The sequence below is a fragment of the Aquarana catesbeiana genome, linkage group LG01 (genome assembly GCF_042186555.1).
Source record: "Aquarana catesbeiana isolate 2022-GZ linkage group LG01, ASM4218655v1, whole genome shotgun sequence".
NCBI lineage: Eukaryota > Metazoa > Chordata > Amphibia > Anura > Ranidae > Aquarana > Aquarana catesbeiana.
The window spans coordinates 397,496,363-397,522,782 of NC_133324.1; the positions used below are offsets into that span (position 1 = coordinate 397,496,363).

General features: G+C 42.4%; 1 protein-coding gene across 8 annotated transcripts in view; it reads right to left on the reverse strand.

The window, feature by feature from the left end:
* Positions 1-26,420, reverse strand: part of PIP5K1B (phosphatidylinositol-4-phosphate 5-kinase type 1 beta) — a 215,671-nt gene that overhangs the window by 83,619 nt on the left and 105,632 nt on the right. For 7 of the 8 annotated variants that reach the window (XM_073634759.1, XM_073634751.1, XM_073634775.1 and 4 more), the window contains 4 exons: positions 25,566-25,696; positions 17,090-17,207; positions 11,286-11,438; positions 9,328-9,627 (listed from right to left, as the gene is read on the reverse strand). In XM_073634759.1, the coding sequence (XP_073490860.1) occupies positions 9,328-9,627; positions 11,286-11,438; positions 17,090-17,207; positions 25,566-25,696 (702 nt within the window). The remainder of the gene's footprint in view (positions 1-9,327; positions 9,628-11,285; positions 11,439-17,089; positions 17,208-25,565; positions 25,697-26,420) is intronic. The other variant, XM_073634782.1, reaches the window with a different exon arrangement.

Here is a 26,420-nt window from a genome sequence, read left to right on the forward strand (position 1 = left end):
ATCAGTCTGTATGTGCAGCATAGCATGCTTATTAGGCTTCATTCACACCAGGTGGATCTGCTGCCACGGAGTCCGCCAGAGTCCACCAGCTCAGCGGGAGATCTCTCCGTTGATCTCCGCTGAGCCGGCGGATGACAGGTCCCTCTCTGCTCACTGAGCGGGGAGGGGCTTGTCGAGCGCTGCTGCTTGCTATGGAGAGATCGAATGAAAACGGACAGCATGTCCGTTTTCATCAGATTTCACCCGATCCGATCCGCCAGGGACGGATGTGAATGTAGGGCCATCCGTCTGATTTTAGCAGGTCGGACCACGTAGAATGTGAGCAGGCACGTCACCGCTGACATCCGTCGCTCCATAGACTAACATGGAGTGCCCGTTCAGGTCTGCCGACAAAACTGACAGGCGGACCTGAACGGTCCGACAGTGTGAAAGGGGCCTTATACTCACTGTGGAACTTAAGGCATTAATCCTCTGCATTGTGTAAAAAGGCTGTTTTATCCTGTATGCATAGATCATTCCCTCCTGCACTGTCTATCTGGGGAAGGCCAGCTAACACAGGTAGGGTAGCCAACCTGCACATGCTCAGTTGTGTCTTTTTGTGCTAGAGAGAACATTTACTTGTTCTCAGAGATAGCCAGGACACATGATATTGACATCACACACTCTTTTCATATTACTTTGTTTAGTAACACTTTAATTCGCATTAAAACTTTTTTTGTTTTTTTTATTCTTTAAGATTAAAGGTGCTGTCCCTCTTAATGGATCAGAGCTCTCACTACCTCTACATCAGCTTACTGTTATTCACAAGAAGAAATGTCCTGTCTTGTCTCAAGCGAGCAACCTATATTATGCTTCTTAGGCCTAACCCCTTTGACAGTCTCCTGGTCTATGTCCACATATCCTCTTTTCATGTTCTAAGGTCTTTTTTCCTGTCTTTGCCCAATGACAAGATTTACATTCCTTTCTGTCCTAGTAATGGGTCTCTCCGAAAGAATTAGAATCTTACAGTAAGGGAATAATTCAAAATTCAAGAAGCACCATATATAGCTTTTATATATACAGTATCTCACAAAAATGAGTACACCCCTCACATTTTATATATATTTTATTATATCTTTTCATGTGACAACACTGAAGAAATAACACTTTGCTACAATGTAAAGTAGTGAGTGTACGCCTTGTATAACAGTATAAATTTGCTGTCCCCTTAAAATAACTCAACACACAGCCATTAATGTCTAAACCGCTGGCAACAAAAGTGAGTACACCCCTAAGTTAAAATGTCTAAATTGGGCCCAAAGTGTCAATATTTTGTGTGGCCACCATTATTTTCCAGCATTGCCTTAACCCTCTTGGGCATGGAGTTCACCAGAGCTTCACAGGTTGCCACTGGAGTCCTCTTCCACTCCTCCATGATGACATCACAGAGCTGGTGGATGTTAGAGATCTTGCACTCCTCCACTTTCCATTTGAGGATGCCCCACAGATGCTCAATAGGGTTTAGGTCTGGAGACATGGTTGGCCAGTCCATCACCTTTACCCTAAGCTTCTCAGGTCCTCTTGGAGGTGTGTTTTGGGTTGTTATCATTTTGGAACACTGCCCTGCGGCCTAGTCTTCGAAGGGAGGGGATCATGGTTTGCTTCAGTATGTCACAGTACATGTTGGTATTCATGGTTCCCTCAATAAACTGTAGCTGCCCAGTTCCGGCAGCACTCATGCAGCCCCAGACCATGACACTCCCACCACCATGCTTGACTTTAGGCAAGACACACTTGTCTTTGTACTCCTCACCTGGTTGCCAACACACACGCTTGACACCATCTGAACCAAATAAGTTTATCTTGGTCTCAGCAGACCACAGGACATGGTTCCGGTAATCCATGTTCTTAGTCTGCTTGTCTTCAGCAAACTACGGGCTTACTTGTGCATCATCTTTAGAAGAGGCTTCCTTCTGGGACAACAGCCATGCAGATCAATTTGATGCAGTGTGCGGCGTATGGTCTGAGCACTGACAGGCTGACCCCCCACCCCTTTAACCTTTGCAGAAATGCTGGCAGCACTCATACGTCTATTTCCCAAAGACAACTTCTGGATATGACGCTGAGCACATGCACTCAACTTCTTTTGTCAACCATGGCGAGGCCTGTTCTGAGTGGAACCTGTCCAGTTAAACCGCTGTATGGTCTTGGCCACCGTGCTGCAGCTCAGTTTCAGCGTCTTGGCAATCTTCTTATATCCTAGGTCATCTTTATGTAGAGCAACAATTCTTTTTTTCAGATCCTCAGAGAGCTCTTTGCCATGAGGTGCCATGTTAAACTTCCAGTGACCAGTATGAAAGAGTGAGCGCGATAACACCAAATTTAACACACCTGCGCCCCATTCTCACCTGAGACCTTGTAACACTAATGAGTCACATGGCACCGGTGAGGGAAAATGGCTAATTGGGCCCAATTTTGACATTTTCACTTAGGGGTTTACTCACTTTTGTTGCCAGAGGTTTAGACATTAATGGCTGTGTGTTGAGTTATTGTGAGGGGACAGCAAATTTACACTGTTATACAAGCTGTACATTCACTACTTTACATTGTAGCAAAGTGTCATTTCTTCAGTGTTGTCACATAAAAAAAAGGTATAATAAAATATTTACAAAAATATGAGGGGTGTACTCACTTTTGTGAGATACTGTAGGAAGCAATACAAAGAGAACAGGAAACTTTCTCACACATGTACATGGTACAGCAGGCACATATCAGGGATATGAAATGTTGGGTTTATATATTCGTTACCAGAGAGCTCACTGTTTCATCAAATTAGCGCTCCCATATTTGTGATGCAACACAGGAGAGATGGCAATGCATGCACTGGATGCTATGTGACCCGGAACAAGAAGTTGTTTGTCCCTTGGTGAATAAGGCCAGATTATTTGTAGCAAACTATGGCGATAAGGGAATTGATCAGCCATGACACTACATACTGCACCCACAACATGTGAGCCCATCTTTACTAGGTAAGACAAATAAACGACACAGGAAATATGACATTAATAGCTAGTTAAACATCTGAAAGTGTACAATGCCTTTAACAAATACAAAACTGCAGGTATGTGTGTCTTTTGTACCTGCCTGAAGTTCAAAATTTACTATGAACACTGAAAAAAGACTTGGAAAAGTAAACATCAAACAATTTTAAGGTATTGGTCCTAGTAATTCATGAAATGGGCAGGATGTGGTGTCAATGTGTAGCTTTCATCTCACAACAGAACACAATAAATACCCTCTAATATAACAAGGGACTATTATAGGCTACCAAGATCATACAGGGAAAAAAACAATAGTATTAAAAGAGAATACTTTATTATACATATGAGTAAAAATAAATGCGGCTGAGGTATCATAGGTCAAACATATAGTTCATAACCAGACCCACATATCCATGGCTGGTTTTGGGACAAAGCAGGGCACAGACACATTTCAAAGCCAACTTCTTATTCAGAGGTGCCACAAGCAAGTAGATAGAATGTACTATAACTGAGAAAATTACAATACATTAAATTAGTTTTAAGTATATAATACATACAATCTGTTAGCTAATATATGCATAACATAGATAGCGTTTTACTTTGTATTGACTACTGACCTAAAGGTGTACTGAAGCATACGTATACAGCTGCTGGATAAAAAGGTTAAAACTAAGCCTGATGACATTCCACAAATTCATGCAAAAGGGGCCCAGGGAAAACACCCCAGATCTGACATCCGACAGGGTGTTTACCCTGGTCCCCTTCTGCATGAATTCGTATACATATGCTTTAGTGCACCTTTAGGTCAGTAGTCAATACAAAGTAATGCCGTGTATACACGAGCAGACTTTGCGTCCGGACTGGTCCGAGGGACCGAGTCCGGCGGACAATTCGACCGTGTGTGGGCTTCATTGGACCTGCAGCGGACTTTTTCGGTCGAAAATCTGACAGACTTTAGATTTGGAACATGTTTCAAATCTTTCCGACGGACTCGAGTCCGGTCGAAAAGTCCGCTCGTCTGTATGCTAGTCCGACGGACAAAAAACGACGCTAGGGCAGCTATTGGCTACTGGCTATCAACTTCCTTATTTTAGTCCGGTTGTCAGACTTTGGTGTGATTGTGTGTAGGCAAGTCCGTTCGTTGGGAAAGTCCGTCGGAAGTCCGCCGAAAGTCCGTCAGATAGACCGTCGGACCAGTCCAGTCGAAAAGTCCGCCGTGTGTACGCTGCATAAGACGCTACCTATGTTATGCATATATTATCTATCAGATTGTATGTATTCTATACTTAAAACTTTTTTCATGTATTGTAATTTTCCCAATTATAGTTCATTCTATCTACTTGCTTGTGGCACCTCTATAGAAAAAGTTGGCTTCCAAATGCGTCTGGTGCCCTGCCTTGTCATAAAACCAACCATGGATATATGGTTCTGGTTATGAACTATATGTTTGACCTATGATACCTCAGCCGTGTTTAATTTTACTTATATGTATAATAAAGTATTATTGTTTTTTTTTTCTGTATGATCTTGTTAGTCTATAAGAGTCCCTTGTTATATTAGAGGGTATTCATTGTGTTCCAATAGTAATTCTTCCACTCTAAGGCCCCATTCCCACCCATGCATCGTGCTAACAGCGTAGGGCAGTCCATTCCCTTCCCATTTTGCACATTCTTGCGTGTTTTCTAGTCATGTTTTGGGGTGCTATTAACAATTAATAGCACCACAAGCATGATGTGTATTTTTTTCACACTTTCCAGGAATGAGCAAAGAAATGTGTAGTAAATGTTTGGTCAATGGCAGATTCACTGCTTTAAAAATATTCCTTTCGATGTAATAGCCATTATGTAATAAAGTTTTGTCTGCATATTGTATTATAGGTGATAGCTTGCAGCTATCATAAGAGAAAAACATATAGAAGAAAAGAATCTACAAAGTTACATCATTCCAGACTGTCTTATCAAATTTAATTTATAAATATCATATAGAACAGTAAGCACATCAATCAGTTTATTTGTGAGACAAAAAAAAAAGATTTGACTTGGGCAAAGACATTGCAGCCTCTTGTACAAAAACCAGGCTGTTGTAAATAAACATCACATGGGGGCTGGTAAAAGATGGATGCTTTTGCCTGTCAACAAAGCCCAGACTGACTGATAGGATGCTATCTTCACAGTATACACAGCTGGCTATGAGATCACCACAAGGACACATCCACACGTCAGTTGCTATGCCTGTGCCAAGGGCATTTTACCAAACAATTGAAAGTATTTTTATTGGGAACAAAAAAACCTGGCATGCATGTTGCTGGGCTCACAGACCTAGTGAGTCGCAAATTAACATGCATATTAATGAATCCAATCACTGCAAAATGACTGCTAATTATAAAGTAAATTTCATTCTATTGATCTTTAATGCTGTTTTTGTGCATTATATTATTTACATACAGCAACGGTTGTCTCACTGAGCTTCCTGGTTCCTCTCGAGTTCATGCGCCTAAAAACCACATACAGAATGCATTCTCAGAGGGATTAATTTTAAGCAGGGAATGGCAGAATTTCAATTGGTGTGTGACGGGTATCACTGTCAGAATACAATGTCCCAGTAGGGGGAATTCTCTATCCACCTCATTTATGTGGATGGAGGAACCTGTTAGTTGTTTCTATGGCCAGTTTTATGCTGCAAATAGACTAATGTTATCAGAGATTGTATTACTAAGAAAAATGTACATTAAAACAGTCATACCATAGAGCAGGCGTTTCCAAACTTTTCATTATGAAGGCAATAAGAATGGATAAGTCCCCTCTTCCATCCAACAGTACCAACAGAGTCCCCACCTGGTACCCAGGAGTGCCCAGCAGGGTTCCCCCCCCTTAGATAAAGGAATGCCCAGTAGAGCCCTCCTTACACCCAGGAGTGCCCAGCAGAGTGCCGACTTATCTCTAACTGACTGCACTGGTGTTATTAGGCCATTGGAACCCATGTCCATGCGTTTTACAGTCCATGCGTTTTTGATGCAGAAAAAGAAAAATCTGGTGTGAACCAGTCCTTTAAGAAATTTATTTTTTTTCACTTTAACCAGCCCACTACACCAGGTACAGCCTATCAGTGCCCATGAGATACAGCCTGCCAGTGCCCATGAAATACAGCATGCCAGTATTCATGAGATACAGCCTGCCAGTGCCCATCAGGTACAGCCTACCAGTGCTCATCAGGTACAGCCTACCAGTGCCCATGAGATACAGCTTGCCAGTGCCCATCAGGTACAGCCTACCAGTGCCCATGAGATACAGCCTGCCAGTGCCCATGAGATACAGCCTGCCAGTGCCCATGAGATACAGCCTACCAGTGCCCATGAGACACAGCCTGCCAGTACCCATCATGTACAGCCTACCAGTGCCCATGAGATACAGCCTACCAGTGCCCATGAGATACAGCCTGCCAGTGCCCATCAGGTACAGCCTACCAGTGCCCATGAGATACAGCCTGCCAATGTCCATGAGATACAGCCTGCCAGTGCCCATGAGATACAGCCTACCAGTGCCCATCAGGTACAGCCTACCAGTGCCCATGAGATACAGCTTGCCAGAAGTGCCCATCAGGTACAGCCTACCAGTGCCCATGAGATACAGCCTGCCAGTGCCCATGAGATACAGCCTGCCAGTGCCCATTAGGTACAGCCTACCAGTGCCCATGAGACACAGCCTGCCAGTACCCATCATGTACAGCCTACCAGTGCCCATGAGATACAGCCTACCAGTGCCCATGAGATACAGCCTGCCAGTGCCCATCAGGTACAGCCTACCAGTGCCCATGAGATACAGCCTGCCAGTGTCCATGAGATACAGCCTGCCAGTGCCCATGAGATACAGCCTACCAGTGCCCATCAGGTACAGCCTACCAGTGCCCATGAGATACAGCTTGCCAGTGCCCATCAGGTACAGTCTACCAGTGCCCATGAGATACAGCCTGCCAGTGCCCATAAGATACAGCCTGCCAGTGCCCATCAGGTACAGCCTACCAGTGCCCATGAGACACAGCCTGCCAGTGCCCATCAGGTACAGCCTACCAGTGCCCATGAGATACAGCCTGCCAGTGCCCATGAGATACAGCCTGCTAGTGCCCATCAGGTACAGCTTACCAGTGTCAATGAGATACAGCCTGCCAGTGCCCATCAGGTACAGCCTGCCAGTGCCAATCATGTACAAGCTACCAGTGCCCATCGGGTACAGCCTACCAGTGCCCATGAGATACAGCCTGCCAGTGCCTGGTAGTGCAATCTCACGCTGTGTCGCAGAGCTGGATCTGTTCGCCATGCAGCCGCTGTAATGATGTCCCGCCTCCTATGACACACGGCACAATGATTCCCAGCATTGGATCAGTGTGCCGTCTATCACAAGAGGCAGTCTAGGAGGCAGGACATCATTACAGCGGCTGCACAGCGATTCAGATCCAGCTCTGTGACACATGAATTTTTCGGTGTGCCACTAGTGACAACATTGTAAAAGTAAATTGTATAGTAGTCAAAGCACATGCCAAAGAAATAACATTCTTGTGTCTTTCCTAGAATGCTTGTATCTTAAGTGGCAAAAAATACATGGGCACTTGCTTCAATTGGTGCGGAAATAGCCTGCTGAAATGGCCAAATTTCGACCATATATGGCCAGCTTTAGTCTAGCAATGGTGCAAGTGAGAAATACATAGTAATTAGATCTGACAGCCCCAACATATGAGCCCACCACTACAAGGTAATGCAAACTAACAGCACAGGGAATATAACTGCAATTAATACCTAGTTAAACAACAAAAGCAATTGAAAGTTTACAATGCCTTTAAGAAGATTAATTTTAAAGAGGTACTGTCACCTTGTTTATTGAAGTGTTTCTAAAAAGGGTATCCCCTGAAAAATTTACTTACCTTATCTGTGTCCTTTGCAACTCCTGACTCATCTGCAACCAGCCCTTAGCTATATCGGAAACTTGGAGGAGTAGTGACGTCACTCCCCGATCAAGTAACAGTACTTGGCTGTAAGGCCCAGGGAACGCAACCAGGAGGCAGGTTCCATGCTCCTCCATACCCAAAAGTTCTATAGTTGTGGAGGAGGGAGGGGATGCAAGGAAGGTAAAGTAAGTATATAGAGCAGTGGTTCTCAACCTGGGGGTCAAGACCCCCTCGGGGGTCGAATGACGATTTGCCAGGGGTCACCAAATCCTGGGAAGTTTCTTATGCCCACACCACTCTCCCAGCCTTTTCGCAGCCGCCCAGCAGGGCTTTCCCTGGAGCCCGCAGCTGCCTACTGAGTCTCTTTGCAGCAGATGACCTTCATCAAGAACACCTAAGTTGGCTGATCAGAACTCCCCCCAGCACTGCCACTCATCCCATTCTCCCCACCCACCAAGGAGTAAGAGAAGGAATAAAAATAGAGAATACATGGCCTCAAAACTTGATAAGTATGAAACCCTCCACTTTCACTGTAAAGCAGGGGTGCCCAACAGCTGGCCCTCTGATGTGGCCCATGATCTCCTGCTCTGGGATGGCGGGTTGGCAAGCCCAGATTGCAGGTTATCGATCCGCCATCCCAGAGCATCATTGTTGAGAATTAAACCCTGGAACCCTGTGTGGCTCTGAAACGTTGACTTGTGTTTACTATGTGACCATGAAAATAAAGCTTTGGACCCATTTTGAGTAATCCTTGGTGTGCTGGTGACACTTCACTTGGATTGGATATGGTTTACCAGCCTGTTTTCATTACAGTACCAAGCAATACCGAATAGCCATTCTCAGGAACGTGTGCATGGGGAATCTTGCGTTTGGACTTAACACTGAGACCCGCACACATGAGTGGCTCGAAGGAGGCCCTGCAAAGCTCCCTCAAGGCAAAACTGAAGCAGTGGGAAAACTCCAAGGCAGAATGCAAACCAGTGGCAGCCTGCAGAAACAACGCCCAGAGCAAACACAATAGGCCCTGCAGTATGTTGCTATATATTGCATTTCACCATGAGGTTTTTATAACACTTTAAGCAGCTACAGAAACATACATGTATGCCTCGTTTACCTCTAATTATTTTTCATTTAAGCTTTCACAAAGATAAGAGAGATATTGCTGTTCAATCACCAAACCAAATATTTTAAGCACTTTTATATTAGAATGATTTGGTGTAGTTCTTACTCAGGAGCTAGAAGCTGTCATAAGTTTATGAATTCCTAAAACACTACTGTAAATTGTTTCCTCAAAACACTGGTGGACTGTAGTGTGATAAAATACAGAAAACAGCCATAAATAAACACAGGAAGCCAGAACTTTACTCACACGACAGTCTCTCTGTAGTGTTTTCATCAATGCACTGTAAGTCTCAGGATCAAAATATATTCCTTCGGGCATATCTTGCAAAAAATCCAGGTCTTTGTATGTGGGGGTAGATTTCTCCCGTTCTTTCCGAGATGCTCTCCGCTTATATGTGGAACCCTTGAGGTCATATTTATAATGCATTTTCATGGACCGTGGCAGTACATTGTTCATTACAACAAGTCGAATGTTTATGCCTCCAGACTGAAGACAATATAGTCCATAAAATTTGGGCAGCAAGGTCCGGGGGTTTTGATTCAAGTTCTAAATTCAAATGCACACACACACACACACAAAAACAAAACAAAAACATAAATCTGAGTGACAGAAATCTACAAATGCTTAAAGAAAAAAGTACGAGAAGTGCTGAGGAGAAATGAGAAGGTCCAATGTTGGGGCTGGTACACTAAACTAAATATTGGCAAACTCTATTTCAAGATCATGTGTAGCAATATACATAGATACAATGCATGTCAGTCATATAATATTAATTCCAGCACAGTCACGACATCTATCCAAGCATGGATCGAAACAGATGTCCTCTGGGAATTGCTAAAACCATGATACAGTAGCTTGGCACATTTTAGCTCTACTGTATATTATGCTCAGTTGAACAGTGGACGCTTATATCTGATCTTCTAAGGATATGATCCTTTCTCAGATTAGAAGACCTCATATATTGTCATCCATACATCCCGTGTTGCATTTTGGAACCCTGGCCCATGACACACGGGCGATTCTGCCGCTAGTGACTAATGACCAATGGCAGGATTGCTAAAAAGGTTGCCTGTCTGTCTTTATGGAATTACTCCTTCTGTAGCCACACTCAGCAAGATGGCCCAAACACTGTTGAATCTCGATTGCTAATGATAGGGTGGGAGGTACATTCACTTTTGTTGCCAGTGGTTTAGACATGAATGGCTGTGTGTTGGGTTATTTTGAGACAGCACATTTACACTGTTATACAAGCTGTACACTCACTACTTTACATTGTAGCAAAGTGTCATTTCTTCAGTGTTGTCACATGAAAAGATATAATAAAATATTTACAAAAATGTGAGGGGTGTACTCACTTTTGTGAGATACTGTATCACTGCTTCAGCAACAGAGGAAGGGAAAAAACACCAATGAAAAAATTGACATCCAAGAGGCGCTGGGTGGGTCTTTGATGTGAGTTTAAACAAGGTAGTGAGAGGGCTAAAAACATATGAAGAGCCTACTGGCTTAGGTTTATCCTGCATTTATGGAAGGAGCACCAGACCAAAAAAAAATAGTCAAAATTAATTTATTGATATTCCGTCAAAAGACAGTAAATGAATTTCAGGGGCCAAAGGAACTCCCTCTTCATCAAGGCTTCAGTTAAAAATGAGAGCCTTGAGTGGACTCTTATTTTGACTGCTGATGTGGAAACTCCTGGTTAGGAATCCTAATCCAGCAATCAGCTTTACCGCACAGATTCAATCAGGAAAGCTTTACTTTGAGTCCACTCAAGGTCCTCATTTTTACCTAAAACCATGATGATGGGGAAGTTCCTTTGACCCCAAAAACAAGCTAGCTGTCTCTTAACACAACATCAATAAATTATTTGGACTCTTACTATTTGGTCTGTTTCTCCTTCCATATATGCACGTATTTTCTTAGGGACAAAACAGGCAGCCTATTAGCAATCCTGCCGCTGGTGATGTTGACAAATTGTCAGCACCAGGATCACTAGTGGCACTGTCACTTGTCATCAGCCTAAATTGAGCTTATGAAGTCTACTAGAAAAAACCAGCAAGTATATATAGTATAATCAAAGTAAGCAACAAACGAAAGCTACATGATAAACCTATCATCTTACATCATTGGTTTTTTAAATACTGTATTTTCTCAAAACATTCTGTAGCATGCTCACTCAAAACATCATTCCTGAGTTAACTCACCATGTAATAGCCAGGAAGCAATTTCTGAAGAAACTCTGCTTCTTTATGCTGTACAGTTTTGATAATAAATTCATCATCACTGGTTACGTAAAAGATGGAGCCACTTGCACCTGGGTTGGACAGCTCAATCAAAGGCTGACTGCACAGTGAATACTAAAAAGTAAAATAAATAAATAAATAAGACATTAATATTTGAGTTAGCTTGAACACTGCTGTAAAGAAATCCCAAGAGCAGAAAGAGACAAGTGATCAGGAGATCTGACTACTAAATTATTGTTCAGGAATATACATGATTGCACATGATTGATTTGAGTGCGCAGACACCCTTTGTGACATCCTTATATTTTGTCTGTGTGTTTTCTACACCATTTACAGTACACGTTGCCTTTAATTTGATAAAAAAACCCATCTCAAATGTGACAACTGGTATCTAACTGGCTGCCACTGGCAACAAATACAAATTTAACGAATGCAGAGCATAAACATACAATGTAGAATACTAGACCTCAGACAGAAACCACAATGTTTCCTGTGCTTGAGAATCACAAAATGTGAATTAGCCTGTGAACCAGTTTCCAGGTCAAGGTTAAAAGGTGCACAAACACAATATTTCTGGAAATGAAATGCATAAGCCTGTCAATTAACTCACGAGTGCTCTCAATTAGAATTTAATGAGAAAAAATACTTATGGGTATTTAGGTCTAATTATATGTTTCCATTAAATAATTACTAGAATCAATGGTTACAAAAATATCAATTATATTGAGACCAGAGATCGTAATATGTTTCGGCAGCTTTTAACCCATTTGGATATAACAGAAGTGCAGCTTGAATCCTGCTAAATCTTTCATAGTACACAGGACAAGACATTGAAGGAACAAAGGTAAACTCTTGATCTGGTGAAGTGCAAAATTGTACATAGCAGTGTCCCATTTACAGTGGGGACGAAAAGTATTCAGACCCCCTTAAGTTTTTCACTCTTTGTTATATTGCAGCCATTTGCTAGTTCATTTTTTTTTCCTCATTAATGTACACACAGCACCCCATATTGACAGAAAAACACAGAATTGTTGACATTTTTGCAGATTTATTAAAAAAGAAAAACTAAAATATCACATGGTCCTAAGTATTCAGACCCTTTGCTCAGTATTTAGTAGAAGGACCCTTTTGATCTAATACAGCCATGAGTCTTTTTGGGAAAGATGCAACAAGTTTTTCACACCTGGATTTGGGGATCCTCTACCATTCCTTATTGCAGATCCTCTCCAGTTCTGTCAGGTTGGATGGTAAACGTTGGTGGACAGCCATTTTTAGGTCTTTTTTTAGGTCTCTCCAGAGATGCTCAATTGGGTTTAAGTCAGGGCCCTGGCTGGGCCATTCAAGAACAGTCACGGAGTTGTTGTGAAGCCACTCCATTATTTTAGCTGTGTGCTTAGGGTCATTTTCTTGTTGGAAGGTAAACCTTCAGCCCAGTCTGAGGTCCTGAGCACTCTGGAGAAGGTTTTCGTCCAGGATATCCCTGTACTTGGCCGCATTCATCTTTCCCTCGATTGCAACCTGTCCCTGCAGCTGAAAAACACCCCCACAGCATGATGCTGCCACCACCATGCTTCACTGTTGGGACTGTATTGGACAGGTGATGAGCAGTGCCTGGTTTTCTCCACACATACCGCTTAGAATAAAGGCCAAAAAGTTCTATCTTGGTCTCATCAGACCAGAGAATCTTATTTCTCACCATCTTGGAGTCCTTTTTTTTTGTTGTTTAGCAAACTCCATGCGGGCTTTCATGTGTCTTGCACTGAGGAGAGGCTTCCGTCGGGCCACTCTGCCATAAAGCCACGACTGGTGGAGGGCTAGCAGTGATGGTTGACTTTGTACAACTTTCTCCCATCTCCCGACTGCATCACTGGAGCTCAGCCACAGTGATCTTTGGGTTCTTCTTTACCTCTCTCACCAAGGCTCTTCTCCCCTGATAGCTCAGTTTGGCAGGACGGCCAGCTCTAGGAAGGGTTCTGGTCGTCCCAAACGTCTTCCATTTAAGGATTATGGAGGCCACTGTGCTCTTAGGAACCTTAAGTGCAGCAGAAATGTTTTTGTAACCTTGGCCAGATGTGTGCCTTGCCACAATTCTGTCTCTGAGCTCTTCAGGCAGTTCCTTTGACCTCATGATTCTCATTTGCTCTGATTTGCACTGTGAGCTGTAAGGTCTTATATAGACAGGTGTGTGGCTTTCCAAATCAAGTCCAATCAGTATAATCAAACACAGCTGGACTCAAATGAAGGTGTAAAACCATCTCAAGGATGATCAGAAGAAATGGACAGCACCTGAGTTAAATATATGAGTGTCACAGCAAAGGGTCTGAATACTTAGGACCATGTGATATTTCAGTTTTTCTTTTTAGTAAATCTGCAAAAATGTCAACAATCCTGTGTTTTCTGTCAATATGGGGTGCTGTGTGTACATTAATGAGGAATTAATGGGAAATAGACGTATGGGTGCTGCCAGCATTGCTGCAAAGGTTGAAGGGTGGGGGGGGGGGGGGGGGGTCAGCCTGTCAGTGCTCAGACCATACACCGCACACTGCATCAAATGGTCTGCATGACTGTCGTCCCAGAAAGAAAGATGATGCACAAGAAAGCCCGCAAACAGTTTGCTGAAGACAAGCAGACTAAGGACATTGATTACTGAAACCATGTCCTGTGGGCTGATGAGACCAAGATAAACTTATTTGGTTCAGATGGTGTCAAGCATGTGTGGCGGCAACCAGGTGAAGAGTACAAAGACAAGTGTGTCTTGCCTACAGTCAAGCATGGTGGTGGGAGTGTCATGGTCTGAGGCTGCATGAGTGCTGCTGGCACTGGGGAGCTACAGTTCATTGAGGGAACCATGAATGCCAACATGTACTGTGACGTACTGAAGCAGATTATGATCCCCTCCCTTCGGAGATTGGGCAGCAGGACAGTATTCCAACATGGTAATGACCCCAAACACACTCCCAAGGCGACCACTGCCTTGCTAAAGAAGCCGAGGGAAAAAGGTTATGGACTGGTCAAGCATGTCTCCAGACCTAAACTCTATTAAGGGCATCCTTAAACGGAAGGTAGAGGAGGGCAAGGTCTCTAACATCCACCAGCTCTGTGATGTCGTCATGGAGGAGTGGAAGAGGACTCCAGTGGCAACCTGTGAAGCTCTGGTGAACTCCATGCCCAAGAGGGTTAAGGCAGTGCTGGAAAATAATGGTGGCCACACAAAATATTGACACTTTAGGCCCAGATTGGACATTTTCACTTAGGGGTGTACTCACTTTTGTTGCCAGCGGTTTAAACATTAATGATTGTGTGTTGAGTTATTTTGAGGGGACAGCAAATTTACACTGTTATACAAGCTGTGCACTCACTACTTTACATTGTAGCAAAGTGTCATTTCTTCAGTGTTTTCACATAAAAGGATACAATAAAATATTTACAAAAATGTGAGGGATGTACTCACTTTTGTGAGATTTTCTGTATATTTAAAGTGGTTCTAAACGCAGAAGGTTTTTTACTTTTATGCATTTTATGCATGAAGGTAAAAAAACCTTTTGGGTGCAGCTAATACTTACCTGAGCCCCATCTCGATCCAGCGATGTGCATGAGAGCTGCGGGTCTCCTGGGTCTCTATCGTCTCATTGGCTTACACAGCAGCTGTCAATCACAGCCAGTGAGCCAATGAGGGGAGAGCGGAGCCGAGCCACGCTCTGTGTGTGAATGGGCAATGTCTATTCAAAGGAGCATGGCTCGGGAGCGAGCCTGCTCCAATGCCCCCCATAGCAAGAGACTTGCTATGGGGGGCACTGGACAAGGGGGGGGGGGAGCCAGGACCACCGGCAGGGGACCCAAAAAGAAGGAAAAACATTACGCAGAGCAGGTAAGCATAACATGCTTTCTATTTTTTATAAACATTACAACCTTTAGAATCACTTTAAAGTGGTTGTAAACCCTCATGTTTTTTCACCTTAATGCATCCTAATCACAGGACTCACCTGAGTCCTGTGATTCACACGCCGGAGACCCGCTCTTCCCCTCTGCCCTTTGTCTCGACTCTTGATTGGATAGATTGATAGCAGCGCAGCCATTGGCTCCTGCTGATGTCAATCAAATTCAATGACGCGGGCGCCGGGCCGAATCCGGCATTCTGCATCTATGGATGCAAATGCTGGACTCGGGAGCGTGCCCGCAAGGTAACCCCCCAGAAGAGCGCTTCTCCTAGGGTGTTATACGATGCGGGGAGGAACTACTAGCACCACCGGGGGACTCCAGAAATCGAGGATCGGGGCTACTCTGTGCAAAACAAACTGCACAGTGGAGGTAAGTATGACATGTTTGCTATTTTTTTTTTTTAAAACCAAGCCTTACAATCACTTTAAGTACCTTCAGTGGAAATCATAAATCTGATTTTGTCCCTGCAGAGTTCGCAAAACATTACACAGGACTCTGGGGGTTATTCACAAAAGGCAAATCCACTTTGCACTACAAGTGCACTGCAAGTGCACTTGGAAGTGCAGTCGCTGTAAATCTGAGGGGTAGATGTGAAATGAGGGGAAGCTCTGTTGACTTTATCATCGAATCATGTGCTGTTTTTTATTTCCCTTGCATGTCTCCCTCAGATCTACAGTGACTGCACTTCCAAGTGCACTTGTGGTGCAAAGTGGATTTGCCTTTCGTAAATAACCCCCTCTGTATCTTTCTTAATCCTTTTTTGACCAAAGGTAATCAATGTCTAGGTGTCAAAGCAGACTTACCAGCCTCTATATGCATCAGTTAATTTAAGTATAACTCTATAACTAATTTTAGCTGATTGAGCCATGTTTTTAGTGCCCACCAACCACCCCCCCTTAAACTGCAAGAGCAGCGGACAAGGGAGTTCCCATGCCATGACTACAATGTTTCACACCAGCAGCAAGATTTATCCCTGCTCTTGCATACCACTGCCTAATGCGGCCCATTTAAGTAAATAAGAACATGCTGCAATAACCCTGCAACCATTTGCAATAGCAGGCACACAGCCTGCATCCTGGGGTGATCATCTGTCCCTAACTGCAGGTAATGTGATTACATCCGAGGACAATCCTACAGTGTCGGCTGCTGTCAGCCTGTCATTGCTCTGTACAGGCTCAGCGGCCCCAACTGTCTGCTTTCACCTGTACATCCAGTAGCAGGTATCCAATGAACTCTTAAGTAGCTGAAACATTTTAGCTGTGTAAATGAGGCCTAAGATTCCTTCTCCCGAGGAGTAAATAGTGAGTATGGATATTTTATATCTAGTACTGCAGTCAGTACAAGCTGTATGCAAGTCAGAAGTTTTCTACAGTTTTTATGCTAAAAATAAACTGTCCCTGAGCACCATTAGGTCCAGTGCAGGGCTACTGACCCTGCCTTGGACTTTATAACGTCAGGACTCTAGAACGCTGGAGCGTGGGGGAGAAGAAGCCGTGGAGAAAAGTTTAGCTGCAGGGAGGGACAGAGGATAGGGTAAGTACATTTTTTTCCCCCCCTGCTCAATTTGTTAAGCTATAAAACGCTGAGGGTTTATTACTACTTTAATTGTCAGTTTAAAAGTTTATAAAAAAGAAAACAAAATAACACTGACCAAATCTGATCATATTTCCCTTCAAAAGCTTGTAATATAGCTACCGAATAATGTATATAAAAATACAGTTTTCCCCAAAGATGAGCTTGATTCTTATAGTACAGAATTATTATAGCGATTTGTCTATGAAAAGTGACCTTTTCCAAAAACTTATAAAATCAGGTACGATCCTTACCAAGTAATCATCAGGTTTTATACCAAAAAGCTCTCTGAAGTACCGGAATGCTAACGGTGCATATGTCTTAAATCTGAAGTCAGGATAATGATGAGCTGGGGTTAAGTTGCTTCCTTCTCTGTGGCATGGGGAATGGAGAGAAAATATAAGTTATTAAATAGAAGTAAGCCCATTAACTGATTAATTACACATATTCATTCACCACCAGAACTATTAAAACTTTAAAAGATGTATTTATTTTATGACAGGTACTTATATAGTTTAATCTATTTACGCAGTGATTTACAAATATATTGTACATTCACATCATTCCCTGCCCTCATGGAGCTTACAATTTAAGGTCCCTAACTCACAATTATACATACACATACTTCTACCTACCAGCATGTCTTTGGAGTGTGGGAGGAAACTAGAGTACCCAGAGAAAACCCCACGCAGGGACAGGGAGAACATGCAAACTCCAGACAGGTAGTGTCGTGGTTGGGATTCAAATTGACGACCACTTAGCCACTGTGCTGCCTGATTCCATGTTTAGACATTTGGAGAAACCACGTTTTCAGTCATTTTCTAACCCTGCTTTTGGCAAAAAATTCTAGCACCGGATAGATCCCATAAGGGTAAGATGATGGTCACCAGATCTAGCTTATTTCTCCCAACTAATACTAGAAGACTCCTATAGCTGCTGGTTCTTTGGGAATAGTTGATAAGGTGGGTTTAACATCAATGCCTTGGCATGATGTTACAACAGAAAGTCACTAGGTACCCATTAAAATGACCATCATTTGATCTGCCTGTTCCCTGCCAGACTGGGCACAATTGCCATCCTTATGGATTCTAGAAGACACCTATATAGTCCCTGGGAAACAACTGATAAACTGAAGCCGGCCATGCATGGATTGAAATTCGACCAGTTCAGCAGAGCCCGGCCAAATTTCAAACCATGTATGGGTACCCTGGTTGTACACAAGTTGATCTATCATAAATTTCCAATTTGTGGCTATTATCTCCCTAGCAGCAGGTGCATCTGCACACAATCTAGCTGATAACTCTTATAAACATAAGTTACCTGCTATTTATTATCCATGCTGGCCTATATTGTGTTTCCTTCCAACAGATTTACGTGAATACGTTTTATATTTCTGTTACAATATAAATCTGACAAGCATGTTTTGGTACCAGCACCAGAGTAATTCCAAAAATGGTAACATAGCACAACGTGCTTCACACTGTGCTTTACTAAGATTTCCAACATCATTTGTAAAATCTAATGCCTCAATATGTTTTCTGATCTCTGACATGTTGGAGGATTTACAGATTTTTAATGTTCAAAATATTTCAGAGAGATGGATACAAAAATGTGCCGCAACCACCTTATTTGGAGCATGCATGTACATTACAGAAAAACAAACACAGATGTAATTTGCACCGAAGGAACCACAATGTATGCATTTGTCAATGAGCCAAGATTTCTATTATGTGTTTATTCAATAAGGCTCTGCAAAGTGCAAAGCTGAAGTGCAAAGTACATTGAACCATAGCAACCAATCAGATTTCTGATTCGTGAAGTTGGATGACTAAAAGATGAATTCAGATTCAGTTGCTATCTGGTCACCGCACTTTGCATTTTCTTCTTTGCCTAACTACTACTGTGATTAATATGCAAGAAGGAGTACGCTGTGTACAAATGCTGAGATTTACGAATTACATAACATGAAAGTCTTCAAACTAGACCGATTGTTGTTGTTAGTCACACTCCCAAGTGAAAATAAACACAGGGAGTCTACATGACAATTACGTAGTACTGGTATTTGTTTTATGTGAGTCACCTTGCTCCTGGCAAGACAGAGCACAATTTTCCATTTGGCAATACCTGGTGCTAAATGGCACAGTTTGTCAGTGTAACTCAAGGGACTCATGGTCAGCAAGAAGCAATAGTTCAGTTGTTTCGTTTGTTTTGTCTTAGGTTTCTGGAAGAACAGTCAGAAAGAGTTCTGGCATATTTTTTTGGGAGTTGTATACTATGCCATTTTTACATAGCAGGCTTTTAAAGTGAATCATGTCACTCCTCTTGCTATCACATCCAACAGTACTTGTGTATAGAAGATCTTGTTCCTTTTCTTACAATTCTTTTGCACTCCTATATCAACCTTTCTCAACCGGGTTGCCGCGGCACTCTGAGGTTCTATCTGAGGTTGTCAGGGGTGCTGTGACATCCTGCTTGAGAAAGGCTGTAGATTATGTAGATTAAGCTCCTGCTGTGCTGATGTACAGTTTGGAGCTCTGCCACTTTCTGCCCTGTATATACATCGCTGAGAGCGTCAGAGTCTTGAACAGTGCATCAGCACAGTGGGAGCTTGATCAGGGGAACAATTAAAATGTCATTAAGCCCACATTATAATAACCTATCAATAAATGGTGTATTACATGCTTTTCATACTCAGTCATTATGGGTTTCAATTTTTGTATTCTGCAAAAAAGCCTGGTTGATCCCGCTGTTCTCTATCTCCACTTTTTCATTTTGTTCCCAATGCAGTTGGGGGATTTTGCAGAGTGTTGTTGGCACCTCTGCACATGCTCAGTTTTCTGAGCAGCCCATGTGACTATAGAGTCACACATGTGGTTGTATACACAGTGATAAATGACAGCCCACTCTCCTTCTCCATGCCCTCTAACCAGCTAAACACAAGTTAGATGGGCTATTACATCTTGAGTGATGGAGGCTTCTCCTCCCAGGTATTCTAAGGCACAGCCTGTGACTGGCAGAAATCCGCCCACAACATGTTATTGCCAAAATATAATAAAGAGTTCATTTCAAATATATATTTGTATGAAGATTTATAACAATTTATTGATGTTAATTATTTATTTTTATGCTGTATCCTGAAGGCTGTTTTTTTTTTTTTTTTGAACATGTGACCAGCAGCAGAGGACTAGAAGCTCCTCCTGCTTAGGCTTCCATGTAGACAGGCTGGGTCATATGGTAACTGTATATCGATTAGGAAAAAGGTACTTAGATGTTTTTTAATTAAAATATTTACAGTGCCATCACATACAGAAGAAGAGAGAAGGGATAATGTAAATTAAACAGTGTGTTTAGTATTAATTTAAGTGCAGAGCAGCGGAAGGGGGAGTTCTGACCTGCTTCGCCTCCTCCTTCAATGCAGCAATGCAAACAAACTATTCACTTGGCAGTGCAAGTGCAGTCTGCATTTGTCAAAAAGGCTATGTATGTATGCATGCGTATGTATATGTGAGTTTATATATGTGTGTGTGTATGTATTAATTGTGTGGGTATGTATGTGAGTTTATGTGTGTGTCGATCAGCTTGGCACATTCAGCCTGCCCACACACAGTTCGAATCTCAGCTGGTTCCTGCTGAACCAGCCGAAATTAGAACCGTCTATGGCCGGCCTTAATGCCTCCATTTTCACATTGTTCAGAGTAGCTTGCAGTCTGTACAAAGGCCAACTCCAAAGAAACAAATAGAAAGATAGTTTTTTTTTATTTATTTCTAGTTATGCTACTTGAATGAGAATACATAACAAGCATATAGTGGGGTTTCCCACTATAGTACACCTTGCAAAATTCCCCGTTGTTGAAAATGAAGAAAGAAGCAATGCTTAGCAACACACCTATAGCATTTATGATGTGTTTATGAAGTGTTTTCATTGTGTTTATGAAGCGTTGAAAAAGCTTCATGAATGCTTGATAAATGCCCAGGAAAGTGTTATTTTTCTAGTGGGTAAGTGCTTAAAGGGAAGTGATGTAGAAGAAGTGATCTACTTTGAGGAGTGGTTAGGTTGTGGTGTGATGGACATTTTTGTGAATTCTCTGCAAGATGAATTCATATAATTTTGATCTCTCTGACACTTGGCTTGGTCCAGCTCAACTTTGTTAAAAAAAAAAAAACTTTTCCACTGGCAAATGCCTCTGCTCCTGCCTGTATTGCTGGCTGGTTGATGCTTTTGCCTGCTCACAGAAGTAAATTGTGTTACCACACAGTTGTTTCTTACAACCAGGAAGTGACTGGAGCTGCTCTGCCCTAGTTTTTTATTATTTTCCAGTGCATTCTGGGATACAGAAATCTCCACTGCCTCTTCCCCAATGCCCAGCTAACACTTTGTAAATGCAACACTAACACGCCATAAATGCTCTAGGTGCTGTTAATGTGAGGTAATGAAGCATACTCACTGAAATCAATGAAAGTTGACTGACAAGCGTTGATGCCTCATGAAGGCGACATGCTGCTTTTTTTTTTCTTTTTTAAAACAATACAACACAACGCTACTGCTTCTGTGTGAACAGCACTGTGAGGTGTCATTACAATATTCATGGCAGGCATTGAAGGGCTTTAAAAATGCTAAATAAATACCGCATAACCACAGGATATTGATGCACGTGCCTAAGTGATTGCGTGACAATGGGTGCTTAAATGATCACACAACCTTTGCTTAATCACAGTCAGGCACTGGAAGCTTTGGGGTAATAGCTAGTTTTGAGTTAGCTCTTGCCTCTGAAATACAGTGATGCAAAAATGACTGAATAGGCAAGCTAAGGGCTGCACATTATGCACATTATGCCATTTCAAGGCTGTTTTCTTTTATTATGCAGTTTACTTTGCTTAGCGCCACGGTACAGCTTAGGCACTGGTGACATATGCAAAACATAATATGTTTTTTACAGCTCAAGTACTATTTTCATCAATATTTAGTCTATAGCGATAAGTATTTAGTCTTCCACTAGATGACGTTACACAATTATGCATACAGTGAGAAAGTGTGTTTAAATATAGATGTGTTCTGTGGCTGCAAAGAGGAACCTACTTGTATTATATTTTTTCCTTTTACAGCATTATCGCCTTTGCTCTGTACATAAACAGCAGTCTTACCACAAGTTACTGTATGTGTATTACTCCGAAATAACAGAATGAAGGAGAAAGTTTCCATGGATGGTGTCAGTATGTTTTATCGTCTACCTCTAGCCGAAATCGTTTTTTGTTTTTGTTTTGGAGAGAGTAATAAAAAGTTAACACCTCTATCTGTTTTTTATTGTTGTCCACAGAGGAAATTCACCCTCTCTATTTGTCTTGGTGAGTTTTCATAAGACAGAAAGTGAAGGAAAGTGGGCCAAGATTTTATAGTTTTCACCAAAACAAGTCCAATGGGGACACCTGCTTTATTGACAACTGTCTAGGATGGGATCCACACTTAAGCCTGGTACACACGTAAAGTTTTTTTTGTGTTCAACCCAGCAGGCTGAACGAAAAAAAACTGACAGATCGCTGTAATAACACAAGCGATGTTAGCGTGGCAATCTACCTCGCTCCGCCTTTGTGTTCTGACAGAGGGACTGCCCCCCTGCCATAACACACTGATTATCGGATGCTAGTTTTCCAGTGTGTCCCTTCGACAAAAGCTGGTCGATAGCCCGGCTTCTGTCGGAAAAACAGTTGTACACACTATATAAAAAAAAAGGTTGTGCTAAATGTCAAAACAAAAACCGTGTAAATAATTTCTCAGTGGTAGCCGCACTTACTAAATATCTACATAAATATAAAATTTAACAATATAACCAATAAGGTGTTGCGCTACCCAAATAAAGTGCAAATGCGTAAATATATATATATATATATATATAGAGAGAGAGAGAGAGAGAAAAGTTTTAGAATTTCAGCAAATACAAAAGTTAATTAGTGTTAGAAACAGATGAAACAATAATTAATATGTGCAAACAATGCAAAAAAAAGTCAAAAGGAAATCCCTCATAGGCAGAAAAAGTGCTTAGTGCAAAAAAGTTCATGTGAAAATCAAATTCATGCGTCCCCAGATTGCAGCGAATCAGTGTAAGTGAGCCACACTCTACACCAGGGTGCACACCCCTGCTGACAGGCCGCTTACCAGTAGGTAAGACTTAAAGGGTGGAGGTCTGGCTGCACTTTTAGGAGATATCCCACTGGGATAGATGGATGATGTGATCCAGGGCTCAGGTGAAAAACATCCAGGTGGCTGAGGCAATCCACATACCAAACTTAGTATAATATAAATAAAATAAAGAAAAGGAGGATCTCATAGTGTAATAGTTTGTAAATCCAGCATCTAATAAAGTTAAAACTACTTACAATAGACAAGATATAAAATCACATTTAACTCAGAAAAAACATGATCAGCACCTCAGTGGGCGTGATGACGTCACCGCTGTAGCTTCACCGGATGTGTTTCGTCCAACAGAACATTGTCAATGGGGCAATGGAATAAGTACTCCATCGGGCTAATTGTGTTTTTTTCTGAGTTACATGCGATTTTACATCTTGTCTATTGGAAGTAGTTTTAACATTATTAAATAGTGGATTTACCTTTGTTGGAAAAAGCATCATCCCCTTGTGTGAGTATTTTGTTGAACCACCTTTTGCTTTGATTACAGCCTTTAATCTGTCGGGAAATGTCTCTGCTAACTTTGCACATCTAGACTTTGCAATATTTGGCCACTCTTCTTTGCAGAACTGCTCAAGTTCAGCTAAATTTGATGGTGACCATTTGTAGCCTGCAGTCTTCAAGTCATTCCACGGATTTTCAACGGTGTCTGTGTGTTTTTTGTTTTTTTTTACAATTTTTATTTTTTACAATAATTTTTATTTTTTTTTTTTTTAATCAGCCCTGTTGGGGGGCTTTGGTGAGATATCAGGGGTCTTAACAGACCTCTGATATCTCCCCCTTGAGACAGAGAAAGAGACAGAGCATAGAGATTCCCCAGTCCCTTTCTCTGCAGCCTCAGCTGCACTGAGAATGAATGGAGAGAAGACAGTGGCTCCTCTCCACTCATAAACTGACACATCGTAATCACAAGAGATTACAATGTTTCAGTTATGTGAATGGACAGAGTCAGCTGACTCTGTCCATTCACAAAGGAAGGAGGAGGAGGACAGCAGAACGGAGGGGACAGCAGAGAGGCACAGCAGAATGGAGGGGACAGCGGAGAGGCACAGCAGAACAGAGGGGACAGCGGAGAGGCATAGCAGAACAGAGGGGACAGCAGAGAGGCACAGCAGAACGGAGGGGACAGAGAAGGAGAGGGGGACAGCGGAACAGCTGAACGGAGGAGACAGCGGAGAGGCACAGCAGAACGGAGGGGACAGAGAAGGAGAGGGGGACAGCGGAACGGCTGAACGGAGGAGACAGCAGGGAGGCACAGCAGAACGGAGGGGACAGAGAAGGAGAGGGGAACGGCGGAACGGAGGGGGACAGCGGAGGGGGACAGAGGAACGGAGGGGGCATGGAGGAGGATGCAGTGACAGTTAGCGGTGATCGCGTGTGGGGAAGTTACAAGCACCGATCACCGCTGTATGTCACTAAAGCAGCTGAAAGCTGCGGGGGGGGGGGGGCTTGTAACTCCCCCACGCGCCGATCACCGCTGACAGTCCAGGTATCGGCGGAAGCATCGGGAGCATTTGCCCGAGTACAAGTGCCGATACCGATACTAGTATCGGTATCGGGACAACCCTAGCAAATGATGCAATTTTATTCTCATCTGACCATAACACCTTTTTCCATGTGGCCTCAGATCCTTCAAGGTGCATTTTGGCAAAGCTCAGTTGTGACTGCATATAGCTTTTCTTGAGGAGTGGCTTTTTTCTTGCGACCCTCCCACACAAGCCACATTTGTGGAGAATTTGTGATATTGTTGTTACATGCATACAATGACCACTCTTTGTCAAATTCCTGCAACTGCTTCAGAGTTGCTGTAGGCCTCTTAGTAGCTTCTCTGACCAGTTTCCTTCTGGCTCCTTAATCTAGTTTGGAGTGACGTCCTGATCCAGGGAGGGTCAGTGTTGTACCAAATACCTTCCACTATAATAGACTTTACTGTGCTTCTAGGCATTTTGTATCCATCTCCTGACTTGTGCCTGACAACAACTTTATCCCGGTGATCTTTTGACAGTGCCTTGATTGTTTGCTTAAGTTGCACTATTAGGGACTGAGATGCTCCAGGAAAGCTCTTTTCGTGCTGAGCTAACCAAAATGACCACAGCTAATCACAGTTGAAAGTCAAATGGCTCTGTGTGCCATTGAGAAGGTGATTAGCGAAACCTGCTTGAGTTACACGTCATTTTTAGGAGGGGTGATCCTTTTTCCAACTCAGTGATTCTGTTTTTGAATTTGTTTTAGTTTTTTCTGGCATGTTGGTGTTATATCTTTTACTTGGGTGTTATAAGTGGCACTGAGTAAATACAGCTGGATAAAATAAAAACTGTGCCTGTCTTCATTTCAGGCTGCAAAGCAACACAATGTAATTTTTTTAAAACGGGGTGATTCTTTTCTATACCTACTGTATGCATGATTGTTTCACGGTGACATTATTGCTATGTGCTTGCTATGGTGACAATGGCAACACAGCTTGTTGTGGTAGGGCTTAATAGAAGGAATGCTTCTGAGTTTGTAAAAAAAATTACGGAAAATATGTTTCTGCAAAAATAATGTACCTGGGTAAAAAGACGCTCTCCACTACATAAAAGTCTTGCATAAGCACATCTCTGTCAGGTTTGGATGTAAGATTACCGACTGTGTAGTGTATTCCCAACTGAATTGTGTCCTTAATTGCCGATGATGCTGTCTGTAATGATAAGACAATATACGGATAATATTATAACATCTTTCATTTTTCAACAAGTCAACTATTTTTATTATATATATCTTCAAAACAGGTATAGAGGCGTTCCCAGGCCTTTAAGCTAAATTTAAGATTTATTAAAGCAACAGCATTTTACTGAAAATATTGAGTGGCTACACTTGGGACTGTATATATATATATATATATATATATATATATATATTTATATATACACAGTATATGAATCTGATCATTATCTCTGAACTACCTGTCAGAACGAAGAGGAACTGTTTACTTTAAAGTCCAGTTCACACCAGTTCACACCACTTGCAGTCCAGTGCGTTTTTTTTCTGCATCAAAAACACATGCAAAGTAGGTTATATGGTTTTCAATGGCATAGTTCACACCAGTGCTTGCAGTTCCAGTGCGTTCCAGTTCCAGGAAAAAAAGTAGAACATGCTGCATTTTCCCTGCACTGGACTAAACTGGAACGCAGTAAAACGCATTAAAAACGCGCTGGAACGCACCTAAATGCACAAAAAACGCATTGGTACACACATGTCCTTATTTAAAGTTAGGAAAAAAGAGGGGGGAAAAAAATTCTCTGGACTATATCAAAAACGCTTCAAAAACGCTCCAAAAACGCGCATGCAGAAAAGCATCTGGAACGCATTTCTATGGTGTGAACTGTCCCTAAGTCATGTCGTCCAGCGCCTACTAATAGAAC